Source organism: Salvia hispanica, chromosome 6 (genome assembly GCF_029641045.1).
Source record: "Salvia hispanica isolate PSC_SH4W2 chromosome 6, Shi_PSC_v1, whole genome shotgun sequence".
Lineage (NCBI taxonomy): Eukaryota > Viridiplantae > Streptophyta > Magnoliopsida > Lamiales > Lamiaceae > Salvia > Salvia hispanica.
This window is the reverse complement of record NC_142697.1, coordinates 2,125,131-2,137,275: the sequence shown is the minus strand read 5'-3', so window position 1 is coordinate 2,137,275 and position 12,145 is coordinate 2,125,131. Positions and strand designations below refer to the sequence as shown.

At 34.1% G+C, this 12,145-nt stretch overlaps 1 protein-coding gene and 2 long non-coding RNA genes across 3 annotated transcripts; 2 read left to right on the top strand and 1 right to left on the bottom strand.

The window, feature by feature from the left end:
• Window positions 1-4,170: 4,170 nt before the first annotated feature.
• Window positions 4,171-6,922, top strand: LOC148923017 (uncharacterized). The gene is made up of 3 exons (XR_016132555.1): window positions 4,171-4,551; window positions 4,619-4,691; window positions 6,322-6,922. It is a non-coding gene; the product is annotated as an uncharacterized LOC148923017 (long non-coding RNA).
• Window positions 4,366-5,285, bottom strand: LOC148923018 (uncharacterized). The gene is made up of 2 exons (XR_016132556.1): window positions 4,950-5,285; window positions 4,366-4,847 (listed from the first exon to the last, which is right to left on the bottom strand). It is a non-coding gene; the product is annotated as an uncharacterized LOC148923018 (long non-coding RNA).
• Window positions 6,923-9,743: 2,821 nt separating the features above from the next.
• LOC125205218 (epi-neemfruitin B 7-O-acetyltransferse L7AT-like) lies at window positions 9,744-11,215 on the top strand. Its single transcript, XM_048104045.2, has one exon. The coding sequence runs from the start codon at window positions 9,775-9,777 to the stop codon at window positions 11,071-11,073; it is 1,299 nt and encodes a 432-aa protein (XP_047960002.2). The 5' UTR covers window positions 9,744-9,774; the 3' UTR covers window positions 11,074-11,215.
• Window positions 11,216-12,145: the final 930 nt, after the last annotated feature.

Here is a 12,145-nt window from a genome sequence, read left to right as displayed (position 1 = left end):
AAATACCTAAATAAAAAAAATCTCTCTTTCTTTTTATATATATCGACATATTATTTTACCATTACTTGGTAATCAGAACAATTGCTATATAATGTCGGTATTTGTTTATACAAGATAACTGATTATAGAATAAACATGTTCCACAAAAGTGTATGAAATTATAGAATAGATATCCAGAATATATCAAACATTACTTAGGATTTCTTAGATAAATAAATTTATCTAAAGTCAATTAAATAAGGATTTTCTTATATATCATTAACATCCTAATCTATCTAGGACATACATCATAAAGATAAGGATAACTTGGATTAATATTTATTTTAATCCATCTAAGATTTGTCTTAATAGAATTAAATCTATTCAAATCTATAGGATAAAATAAATTAATATAAATGTTTATCCTAATTCATCTAGGATTTATCTTGGAATAAATCCATACAAATCCATAGAATAAGATAATATTATATTATTATTATTCAAATCTATCCAAGATTTATCTAGGAATAAATCTATATAAATCTATAAGATGAGAATAAAATATTATATTATCACTATCCAAATCCATCTAGAATTTATCTATGAATAAATTCATATAAACTCATAGGATAAGAATAAAATAATATTTTCATTATCTAAATCCAACTAGGATATATTTAGGGATAAATCCACATTAATCCATAGGATATAAATAAAATTAGATTGTCATTATCCAAATTTAACTAGGATTCATCTGGGAATTAAATCTCTACAAATCCATAAAATAAGGATAAAATCCGCAATTAATCCATGATTTATTACAAAATTAAATCTTTTATAATATATAAAATCCACAAAAGATATATTCAAATCTTATTTTCAAATTAATTTTTTTTTAATTATTTCCAAAATTGAATCCAAGGATTTGAAATCCTAATCAAATTTGGAAAGCGAACTTTGACCGAACCTTGCATGGCTCGGCTGGACTCTCACTGAATCCATGGCCGCTGCCACGTTTCTGGCCAGATCGCATTCGCCTCTCGAGTCCGGGAACTTCCCACAAAGGGCTCCCACTCGAATCGCGACCCGCTGCTCTTCCGCGTCGCGCTGCTGCGTCATCATTGCTGCTGTGACGTCTCCGGCGCTGCTGCTGCGTCGTCGCTTGTGCGACGTCGTCTACGCAGCTGCTGCTGCCCCAACACGAAACTGCTGCTGCGTCATCACCGTTGCTGCCAGCGACGCGTCGAGACAGCCCAGCCTGACAGCTTGGGCAGCCTGAACTCCGGTCGCCGCCGCTGTCACAAACGGACTGTCGCTGCTGTTCGTGCTGTTGCCTACGAGTCCCGGAAGCCGCCGACGGCAGGCTCCCTCTCGGACCACAGCCGCTGAATCACGTCAAGGGCTGCTGCAGTTAGCAGGCTCTCGAATAGCCACCAAAAGCCACCGCCGCCAAGTCAATTAAAATCTCGTTCCGTGCGTAATGCGACAACGGGATATAAATTGAATCTCATATGAATTTTGGGAATAAACAAACAATTGTCATATATGTGTAATGATTACTTATCAAAGAATTGATTAATCTAAACACATATTCATGCATAAAACATCCCTAAAATCACGCAGCACAGAAGTCGCGGCCTTTCTTTTCTTCGTCCATACGTTATGTTCATCCATACGAAAATTCACAGCCACGCAACGAAGAAAAATATTCATTCAAGCAATTCACATAACATGAAATTAATCCACATAATCACAGCCAAAAATAGACTCTGATACCAATTGTTGGGGTTTGGAGCCCCTTGCACAGCGGAAGACTTGTACAAAACAAATAAATCAGACGTATGATCTATTTGACCGATTATGCGATTAATCAATTCACATGTTAAACAGATAATTGCATGCTAGAACGCAAATAATTCATGCTCAAAGAAAGTAAATCCTAAAACATGAATTCTACGGTTTAGAGTTACCGATATTGATTCTCCAAAGAATCGTCGATTGCTCGCGCCTTCTCCACGTGATGATCTTCAATACTAGACCACGGATCTTCTCTCTTGTTCCCGAACTGTACTCCAATATCAGTGTGGGCTGATCTTACTAGAATACTAGGACTTAAATAAAAAAGACAGAAGAAATCCTTTTGAGAATAGGTGAAGAATTCGAAATCCTCCACAGCTGGAGAGTTCGAAATTTTTGAAAAATTTGAGAATAAAAATTGTGTTAATTTTGTCTCCTTTATTCTCCTATTTATATTAAGTTCCTTTTGGGCCCAGACAGGGATCTTTGGAAGGTTTTGGATATGGACTCCCCCAATTAGCTTTTTACTAATTAAATTGAACCCACAATTTAATACAAGCTTATATTGGAATATTACGAGCAGCCACGACAGAAGTAATATTGAACTCTCCCCATCCAAATCCGAAATTACAAGTAATCTGGGTTTCCACTTTGTTTATTATTTATTTCTCGCGCTTAAGATATAAATATCCATTAATTAATTAATGTCTGCTATGGACTTAATCAATTAACATCTTATTAATTCCAAGAGTGGACTTAGCAAGAAACATTTATTTATTATTCATAGAGTAATAAAACTCCAACTGGCCAGTTTTCCGAATAATAAAACCTTGTTCGAGCTCCTCTTGAGGACATTATCAAACGAGACTCACCTCGCGCACGTTTCAACATAATAGCAATCCTAGCACCGCTAGATATTAATCACCACTACCCAATGTATCAGGATTATTGGGTTGCGAAAAACCCGCACCATTTGATAAGTCAAAGTAGTGCATAATCAATACCGTATGCTCAATGCTAACATATGTAGATTAAGAAATAGTATTTAACAAGACATAGTCTTTCAGTGGATAGCATAAAGACACGTCTTGCTGTTAGATCCGTTCAGTTCTATACCACACCAATGTCATCTTATTTCAGTAAGGCTTAGAAATATGCGGACTGACATTGCAACCTTTCACGATAGGTAGCCAAAGCCTATCTCGGTTGTGAAATTCTTCTTTTTCTTTTGCAAAACATTGCATAGATCTGACCGTGTTACCTTAAAGTGGACAACGCCCACAACCGGTCTACTAAGCAAAAGACTTAGACTTTGTTTACTTCTTATGCATTTAAATGTTTGTAAAACATCTTATAAATGCACAAACAAACACAATGTAATAATAATAGTGATTCTATTCGTGCGAGACTGCTCGAATAATACTGAATCGGGTTAAAAGTGGATTGTAGAGTTTTACGTATACAAGCAAGATTCTATTCTCGCGAAACTTGCTCGAAACATGCTTTTCAGTATACCAAACCTAACAAATCACCACTACCCAATATATCAGGATTATTGGGTTGCGAAAAACCTGCACCATTTGATAAGTCAAAGTAGTATAATCAATACCGTATGCTCAATGCTAACGTATGTTGATTAAGAAATAGTATTTTATCAAGACCTAGTATTTCAGTAGATAGCATAAAGACACGTCTTGCTGTTAGATCCATTCAGTGCTATACCACACCAACGTCATCTTATTTCAGAAAGGCTTAGAAATAATCGGACTGACATTGCAACCTTTCACGATAGGTAGTCTAAGCCTATCTGGGTTGTGAAATTCTTCTTTTTCTTTTGCAAAGCATTGCATAGAACCGACTGTGTTACCTTAAAGTGGACGACGCCCACAACCAGTCTACTAAGCAAAAGACTTAGACTTTGTTTGCTTCTTATACATTTAAATGTTTATAAAACATCTTATAAATGTACAAGCAAACACAATGTAATAATATATTGATTCTATTCGTGCGAAACTGTTCGAATAATACTGAATCGGGTTAAAAGTGGATAGTAGAGTTTTCCGTATACAAGCAAGATTCTATTCGCGCGAAACTGCTCGAAACATGCTTTTCAGTATACCAAACCTAACAATTATTACATCATATGTAACTAAATTCATAGGATTCTAGGGATGTATTAGTGTAACACCCGTCTTTTCAGTACCTTTTCACGTTGAGTTTTATTTTGAGAAAGAGCGAGTGATAGACCTTGATTAAAGTACTGTCTTTGTTTTGATTAGTTGCGAATGGAAATAGTGGATGCTTGTTTTGGTCATTGATTAATTGTGTGGTGAAAATAATCGATGAGTTTGATGTGAGAGTCACCGGTGTAAAATTGTGCGTCCGTCTATGTACTTGGAATAACACCAAAGTACTAAAATAATGATACACCACAGTTTAATTAATATACTAAAATCTTATATATTTTGGGCCTTATCACTTTTGTCTATTATTATTATTCTCTCCTATGCCATTTATCCTAATTCAATTGGGATACTTTTAATATAGCCATTTATTCAAAACCCCTATTTAATTCCTACAGTCAAATACTCAGTCAAAAATAAATCCTTCTTCTAATTCTATTCTACACGTTTTCCTCTTCACCAAAACCTCCACTCCCTAAAATCTCTCCAACAAACAGAATCAAATCTCTACATTATATATCTCTCCCCACAACTGCATTTTTATCAACGCCGTTTCACAATCTCAGTGCAGTTTTTCCTCTCTTCCGTAAAGGTAATTTCTTTTCAGTTCAATACCATCCCTGGATTATTAAATCCATAGCACAATTTTCTTGTCACAGTTTAGAGAAAAACCGAGCAGTTGCGAATCCAATTCCTCCCTGCAAATCCAAATTTTTCTCCATTGCTATCAAGGTATACACTTTCTTCCCCAATTCAATAATATACTTTCATGCATTCACTTTAGTTCACTGCCAAAATTGGGTTTTAGTAGGAAATTGCTGAAATTTGTCGAATGATGCAATGTTGCTAAAGTTCCGATCTTGAATATGTCCGTAGAAGTATTTGGCCCTATGAAGTATTTATATAAACTTAAACCTTTTGAAGGAAAATTTAAAATCTTATAAAAAGAAAAAAAAATAGAGAATTAAAGGGGAAAGGGGAAAACGTAACTGGACTAAGAAGAGATGGAGACATCGTGACTTCCAGTTGTGAATGGAGCTCGGCGGCGACGGAGAGGCCGTGATAGCGGCGGCAGCTGATCGGCGACGGTATGCTGAGGCGGTAGTGTTTTGACAGTAGCTGCCGAACCGATTTTGCGGCGGCGAGTTTTACCGTCGGTGAGGAGAGACCGAGAGGGAGAAAGATGTCAGCTTTGTGCTTCTAGTTTGGGGAATTTGTAGTTCCTAATTTGAGACACCAAATATTGAGAGATGATCTGTGAAGTTTAGAAGAGTAATGGAGAGTGTGAGAGAGTGAGTTTTACAGGAGGCATTTTTGAGAATGATGAAAGAGAGAAACAGATAATGACTGCTGGGAGTATGCATCTACATTTATTTAATTTTTGTTTACTTTTATTTTTGTTTTCTTTTTTTGTACACATTCGTGAATTGGGTTGGGAGCATATATTTTAAATTCTTTTAATTAGTAGTTTTAAAGTGGGGATTGATATAAGTGTATTTTGGGTTGGAAAATATGTATATACACGTATGGTGTAGTGACTGGGAGTACAATTATTTTTCTTCTCTTTTGTGAGTATCATGATTTAGACCACTTCTTTTAGTTGGGCTATCTTAATTATTTGATTTGGGCCGATTCAGTATTGGATAAGTTTGGGTCTAATTAAATAGTGTTGGGCAGTTTCCTTGGCGATTAGCTAAATCGGAAAAAAATATGAGGACTTTATATTATTTCGACGAAAAGTTAGAGGATGTTTTGAACACACACGCAAGTAGGATGCATGCATTGATTTAAATTAAATTTATCTTGCAAAATCTAATTTTGCATATCATGTTTTTTTCGAAAAAGGTGAAATTGTGCTCGTTGTTGTGGTTGAGACAGGAAGTTTGTGGAGGAGCTAAGCTTGTGAGATGGGCTTTCGTTTTAAATAAGGACTATGTCCTAAATACTATTTTTATGTGAAAGGAGGTGAAAATTGTTTGTCTTGCCATGTTTTGTGTTTGAATGAACCTATCTGAAGTGGTTATGCCATGTATGTTTAATTGAATTCGAGTCCCAGTAGGGCCGCAAACCCTACTCGGACTAGTGTACACCCAGTAGATCGTGCGCTATCTCTTTGGAGTTGGCCGGTCTAGTGACTTGGTTCGTGGCCACGTTCCTTGTCATGTATGTTCAGATATGGTGATGGTGATGTGGATGGAAAATGGTTGCAACCGAATTTTATGTGAAAATGCTTTTAGTGACTTGGGTTCTTTTCAATTAAAACCCCCAGGATCACTCGTTATGGCTTGACAAACTGATTTGGCATGTGTCCCCTGAGTGCATCAAGTACTCAGCCCTGCATATTTGTTTTCTTAATGTGCAGATTGAGCGACGACGGGCGTGGAGGATGTTGAGCATAATTCATGGATTATTTATGACTTGCTTAGTATCGTTGGATATGTCGTGTCTTCATACTCGGCATTTTCCGTGTCTTGAACGCTTCCGCAATGTGTCTTTTCTTTAAAATTCTTTTAGCATTGAGAGTCTAACTCTTTTCAAAATTGTTTACTTTCTAGTCTTTATTTCTTTAGAAGTTGGTACTTCGTTGAAATGATACTATGTTGTTTTCTAAGTTATTTCAATTATTTAAAATATTTTGGTCAAAAGTGTGTGTTTCCCTCTTTCTTCCCCGCTTCTCTAATCCTCCCCTAGTCGTGATCAACCGTGTTTTCTATCCTTAGAAAATGCGGGCGTGACAATTAGTAACGGCTTTGGTTATACAATTCCTTTTTGTATTTAATATCCGTTTTGTTTTTACTTTGTTTCTTCCCTAAGTTAATCTTGACGCTTCACATTTGAGTGACACATTTTGTGCTGATCTAATATAACTTGATTCATAATTGTGAAAGAATTCTAGCAAGTTAGGTCCAATTAGTAGACACTACAATTAGCTTCCCTTAAACTGACACTGTTAATTGAGAGTGAAGACTTTTCAAGGTTCTTAGGAGCTTTTGGGAGTTACATATTTAAGATTGACAACCCTAATGTTAGAAACCAACGTTTGCATCGCATGAGCATAAAGACATGTCTTGTGTTGTTAGATCAATGCAGGGCTATACCACACCAATGTCATCTTATTTCTGTAAGGCATAGAAAAATGCGGACTGACATTGCAACCTTTCAAGATAGGTAGTCTAAGCCTATCTGGGTTGTGAAATTCTTCTTTTTCTTTGTTCAGAACTGACCGTGTTACCTTAAAGTGAACAACGCCCACAACCGGTCTACTAAAACAAAGGCTTAGACTTTGTTTGCTTCTTATGCATTTAAATATTTGTAAAACATCTTATAAATGCACAAGTAAACACAATGTAATAATATATTTATTCTATTCGTGCAAACTGCTTGAATAATATAAAATCGGGTTAAAAGTGGTTTGTAGAGTTTTTCGTATACAAGCAAGATTCTATTCGTGCTCGAAACATGCTTTTCAGTATACCAAACCTAACAGTGGCATGTCAACACTAAATTTTAGTTTGAATAATCTCTGTTGTGATTGTAAATAATTATTTAAGTATTTGGATGTCGAATGGTTTAGAAATATAAAATTTTGAATTACCATACTTGATGGCACCTCTTTTATGATATCACGTATGCAGCCGACGGATGGTCAGGTAGGAGGTGTTACATTGTCATTAATACTTCACGTCATATACCAAACACTATGATTACCAATTCGAAAGAATGGACATCACTATGACTATATGAGTCATGTAATAAATGAGAAGAAGTTGAAATTTCAAAATATCTCAAAGTCAGACTTATAATTTGTTACATACCAAACACTGTAATTACCTATTCATAAAATGGACATCCCTATGACTATTAGTTATATAATAACTCCCTTCATGCATAAAAAAAATATTCTCATTACCATTTTGGGACATTGAAAAAAAATAATCTTATTTAAAAAATGAAAACTTTTTCTTATATTTTTGAATTGTTTTTTTTAATGACATGACTAACGCTAAAAAACGGGTTCTGTCTATTTTTTTCTTTATCTTCCAATCCAAGAACATTTTTATTTTTTTTCAAATTTGAATATGTAATATCAACAAGAAAACTCAATAAACGTCGATAAGAGTATTAAGGTCAATTTACAACAAATTAGTTGTAACTAATTTTTGAAAAATATCTCATAACTTTAAAACGCATATAACTTTCTTGATTTTTAAATTATTTTTTCGCACAACATATATCAAATTAAAGATAATTTCATAAGGATTCTAACGAGATCTCACTTGCATATGTTCCGATGTCAAAATTTGAAAAAAAAAAAAAAAATTCAATTTTTTCGTATAGCAACAAATGTCAATATAGTATATAAAATATGTCAATATAATACATGTAGAATATCATTCTTAAACAATGTGTTGATATTCTCAAAGCATTGTGTTGATATTTTCAAATCACTATTATTGACATTTTTCATCCAAAACTCTAATTTGGTAGTTTTTTTTATCTTTTTCAATTTATTTAATAAAAATGAAAATTATACGTTGCAAGTGTTAGACCACTAGATTTCTAAAATCCTATAATTTTAAATTAGTTGTAATTAGTAATTAAGGAGTGAGTTAGCAATTGATCGCACTCCTAACTTAGTAAATATAAACTTTATTATATAAGTAATATGGACATTTGTTATTTCAAAATGGAATTATATCAATAAGGATGTGTACATCAGTAGGAAATTGATGTTTCGTTTGTTTAATTATGGGAAAATTCAGATTTAATCTTATTGACTATAGTATATTGTTACAATTTAATCATAACTAATTTTTATTTATGGTTAGTTCAGATAGCTTTCAATTTTTTTTTGAATTTAAGTTTTACATGAATTACATTAATGGTCCTACTCTGCTATTCAATATCAGAAATCATACCATAAACATGCTAAAAATTAAACCGTATTATTTTAATCACCATCCATATTAATACTTTATCAAATTTCTATTGAATTTAAGATTTACATGAATTACATTATTGGTCCTACTCTGCTATTTCTATTAAATTTAAGATTTACATGAATTACATTAATGGTCCTACTCTGCTATTCAATATAAAAAATTATACAATAAACATATCAAAAATTAAACCTTATCATTTTAATCACCATCTATATTAAAATTTTATCACAAATTCTATACCTGATAACCGATATAATGAACGTGGGCATCCTTATCTTGTCATCAATATCTCATGTAAAACGCAATAATAAATTGTTGATTAATTGCTCTATTCTTTATGCAAATATTTGTATGCAATAGTGAACAACATATACTAGGACAATAAAGTACTCTATCCGTTCCTTGTTAATAGAGGTATTTCTTTTGGGCATGGAGTTTAAGAATAGTGTTTTAAATTGATGGTGAAAAAAGTAAGAGAGATGAAGAGAGAATAAAATAAAAGGGATAATTACGTTTTGCCAAGAATAGAAATGACTCAATTAACTTGGAATTTTCCAAAATAGAAAAATGACTTTATTAACATGGAACAGAGCGGGTATTAAGTAGCCCTAACTAATCTTCAGTAGCAATTTATGATAGCCCAAAAATTAATTTCCCTACTCCTAGAGCTTACAAAAACTTATTATAAAAGGAAAAATAAAAATCAAGCCATTAAAGTATTAAGTAGCCCTAACTAAACTTTAGTAGCAATTTATGATATCCCAAAAAATTAATTTCCCTATTCCTAGAGCTAACAAAACTTATTATAAAAGGAAAATTAGAAATCAAGCTAATCGGTAACCAAAAATAGTACAAGAAAAAAGAAAATCAGAATGGAAATTAGCAATATTATTTCAGTGGAGAAAATAAAACCCTCTTCACCAACACCTCCTCACCTTAGAGTTTACAATATTTCTTTGCTAGATCAGGCTTCGGTTGCTTCATACGTACCCGTAGCTTTATACTACTTGGGAAACGACAGGAGTGACAAAATACAACATCTAAAGGAGTCACTATCTCAAACTCTGGTCACCTTCTATCCCTTTGCCGGAATTATCAGAGATGCTCTCTCTGCAGACTGCAACGACCAAGGCCTTCCATTCTTCGTCGCCAAAGTGAAGGCCCGATTGAGCGATTTTCTACAAAACCCTAGTGTTGAATCGACGAAAAAGTTCTTTCCTAGAGAGGAGAAACCACCAGGTCCAGGTGATAGTGTAATGCTGATTCAGTTGAACTGTTTCGACTGCGGTAGCATAGCCTTGTGTATCAAGTTTAATCATATAATTGCAGACATGGGTTCAGCCTCGACATTTCTCCAACGTTGGGCAGCCAATGCACAGGGATTAGGGTTTGCTCCCTTGAATTGTGTAGCTCAATCTTCCTTTCCACAAAAGCCCTCACTGCCAAACAACTTAACACCAATTAACTTGCTAGGAAAATACTTGAGCGCCGGGAAGTTTATGTGGAGAAGGTACGTTTTCGATGCTTCTGCCTTATCCATTCTCAAGGCCCAAATAAATAGCTCTAGCCCTAGCTCCACGGTGTCGCGAGTGAATGTGGTGACCGCTGTGATGTTAAAATGCTTCTTGGAGACGGTGGCTGCCGAGAAAGATGTGAAACCTGTGGTAATGAGTCAAGGGGTCAACCTTCGGAGAAGGGTGACGCCCCCATTTCCAGATGATAGTTTTGGTAATTTAGTGTGGCCGACAGTGAGCGTGTTGAGAAACCCTGAGGAAAAGGAGTTGACAGAACTGGTGAGGGAGGTGAAAAAGGGGATAGAAAAAATAGATGGTGAGTTTGTGAGCCGATTGGGGAGCGATGGTGTGTATGAACTTTTGGAGGCGCTTAGGAATGAGATGCCTCAAGAAGGTACTTGGCTTGCTTTCACCAGTTGGGCAAATATTGGTCTTTCCGAGGTTGATTTTGGGTGGGGGAAACCTGTGTGGATGTCAGGCTACATTCCGCAATACTATGAATCTGAAACTATGATTGGAGGTAATTTTGTCATCTTATTGGATTCCAATTGCGGAGGAATAGAGGCTTGGTCGATTCTTAATGAAAAATATATCGCAGGGTTTGAGAAAAATGATCATTTTCGAAAATATGCTCGTTTTAACCCTAGTGTTATTTGAAACGTTTTTACCATACCATGAATAAGTTATGTTGTAACATTGTAAGTTCAATAGGAAAAAATAATAGTATACTATAACCCTAAGTGTGATTTGAACTGATAAGTCTTACTTGATTTGACATATGAGATTGTGATAAAAATTATTTTTCCTTGATCCAAATTTTATTTTCTTTGTTTGTTAGATAAAAGCAAAATAAAATAAAATAAAACCATGCCAACATAATTTAAAGCAACAATTATTGCCGGCATCATCAATATCTTCCCCGATATATTTTTGTTATACTTTGTATATTATTCAAACATTTTACGTTGAATGCAGCTAATTTCTTGACAATTGAAGATGACTAATAGTTTCTCCACTTTTATTGTAGAACCAAGCTAATATGTAAAGAAAATTTTATTTAATGCTACTTGAGATTATATATGTCACGTCAATATCAATTTAGATTCATGTAGCAAAAAAACAACACTAAGAGTTTATCAATGGCCAGAAAACTCGTATGAGAAACATTATAGGAGTAAAAAATCTAAAAGTTTATCAATTATCTATTCTTGAAGTTTGCACGAAAAAGTAAAAAATTCTATAAGTTCAATATATTAGTGGCTATTAATTTAATGCTCCACACTGTCCCACTCAAAACGTTCATCTTTTATATTTAAAAAATAAATATTTTTCTTCTTCCCCTCTTTTTAATATTCAACTAGTTTTTCTCTATACTTATGTCACCTAATATCTCCTCTTAAAATCTCGTGCCACTCAAGAATGTGTACATCTTGAGTGGGACAAAAGAAGTATTTTTTATTCAATAATTTACAACCGTAAAACCAAATAAAAAGAAAGAATAACAAGAAAAATGATGTAATTAGAAAGAATTAAGAGTAAAAATAGAAAATTTACGGAAATTGAAATTAAAAAATGATACCCATTGAATGATTGAAAATCATTTCGCTTACGCCTAAATGGTGCATATTAGTGAATATAGGCAATAGACAAAGATACCCTTTTGGTAAAAACTTTAAAATTTGCAAACATGTTAAAAATTGCAAAAGGATCTCGTACCCCTTGTGTCCAA

Bases quoted from the DNA above. Each gene is read 5' to 3' on its own strand.
- LOC125205218 (XM_048104045.2), top strand. From the start codon at position 9,775: ATGGAAATTAGCAATATTATTTCAGTGGAGAAAATAAAACCCTCTTCA.